Below are 564 nucleotides of genomic sequence, written 5' to 3'. Positions count from 1 at the left end.
CAGGCTGACTCGTCGATCCATCATCGCCTCCTCCTTCGCCACCTTGCCCCGAGAGAGGTTGACCCGTCGCAGGATCGACCCATCCGCTGTCCGAGTTGTTTGGGTCGGATGCAGAGTCGACGGGTTGAGCAGTTGCGTCGCTCGAGTTCGAGTCTATGCCCGAGTCGGACGAAGGGTCTTGCGGAGCCGATGTGTTCGAGGAAGCGTCGTCGGGAGAAGCCGAAGCTGAATCCGCTGTACAGTGAGGAGTATTAAGAGCTTGGTTTGCAGGAAGACGCGGCACACTCGAGCTCACTCGGCTGAATATCGATCGTGACCGGGGTTGACGTCGGAGCGGAAGATCCAGCGTCGGCGACAGCAGTCGGATCTTGACGCTTGTCGAGCACCGGAAGCGCGAGCGCGAGAGACGCAAGGGCGACGAGAGGCACGATGTTCAAAAGCATGCTGGTCCGAGCGCGAGCATGGTCAGTGGCTTCTGACAATTGCGTGAATAAGATGCAGGAATTGAGCATACGTCGACGACGCAGGTAGTAGAACAAGAGAGGAGCGACGGTAGGCAAGAGA

At 58.7% G+C, this 564-nt stretch overlaps 1 protein-coding gene across 1 annotated transcript; it reads right to left on the bottom strand.

Moving 5' to 3' along the window:
* JCM15063_004904 (uncharacterized protein) lies at positions 1-443 on the bottom strand (the record flags this gene model as incomplete). Its single annotated transcript, XM_076681672.1, has 2 exons — positions 1-234; positions 296-443. Coding segments are annotated over 2 exons (382 nt in total), but the record flags the coding sequence as incomplete, so codon positions are not given.
* Positions 444-564: the final 121 nt, after the last annotated feature.

This window comes from Sporobolomyces koalae (genome assembly GCF_050403365.1).
Source record: "Sporobolomyces koalae JCM15063 DNA, S_koalae_JCM15063T_v1_ctg147, whole genome shotgun sequence".
Lineage (NCBI taxonomy): Eukaryota > Fungi > Basidiomycota > Microbotryomycetes > Sporidiobolales > Sporidiobolaceae > Sporobolomyces > Sporobolomyces koalae.
Note: the sequence above shows the minus strand (reverse complement) of the source record. Positions and strands in the feature narration are given on the sequence as shown.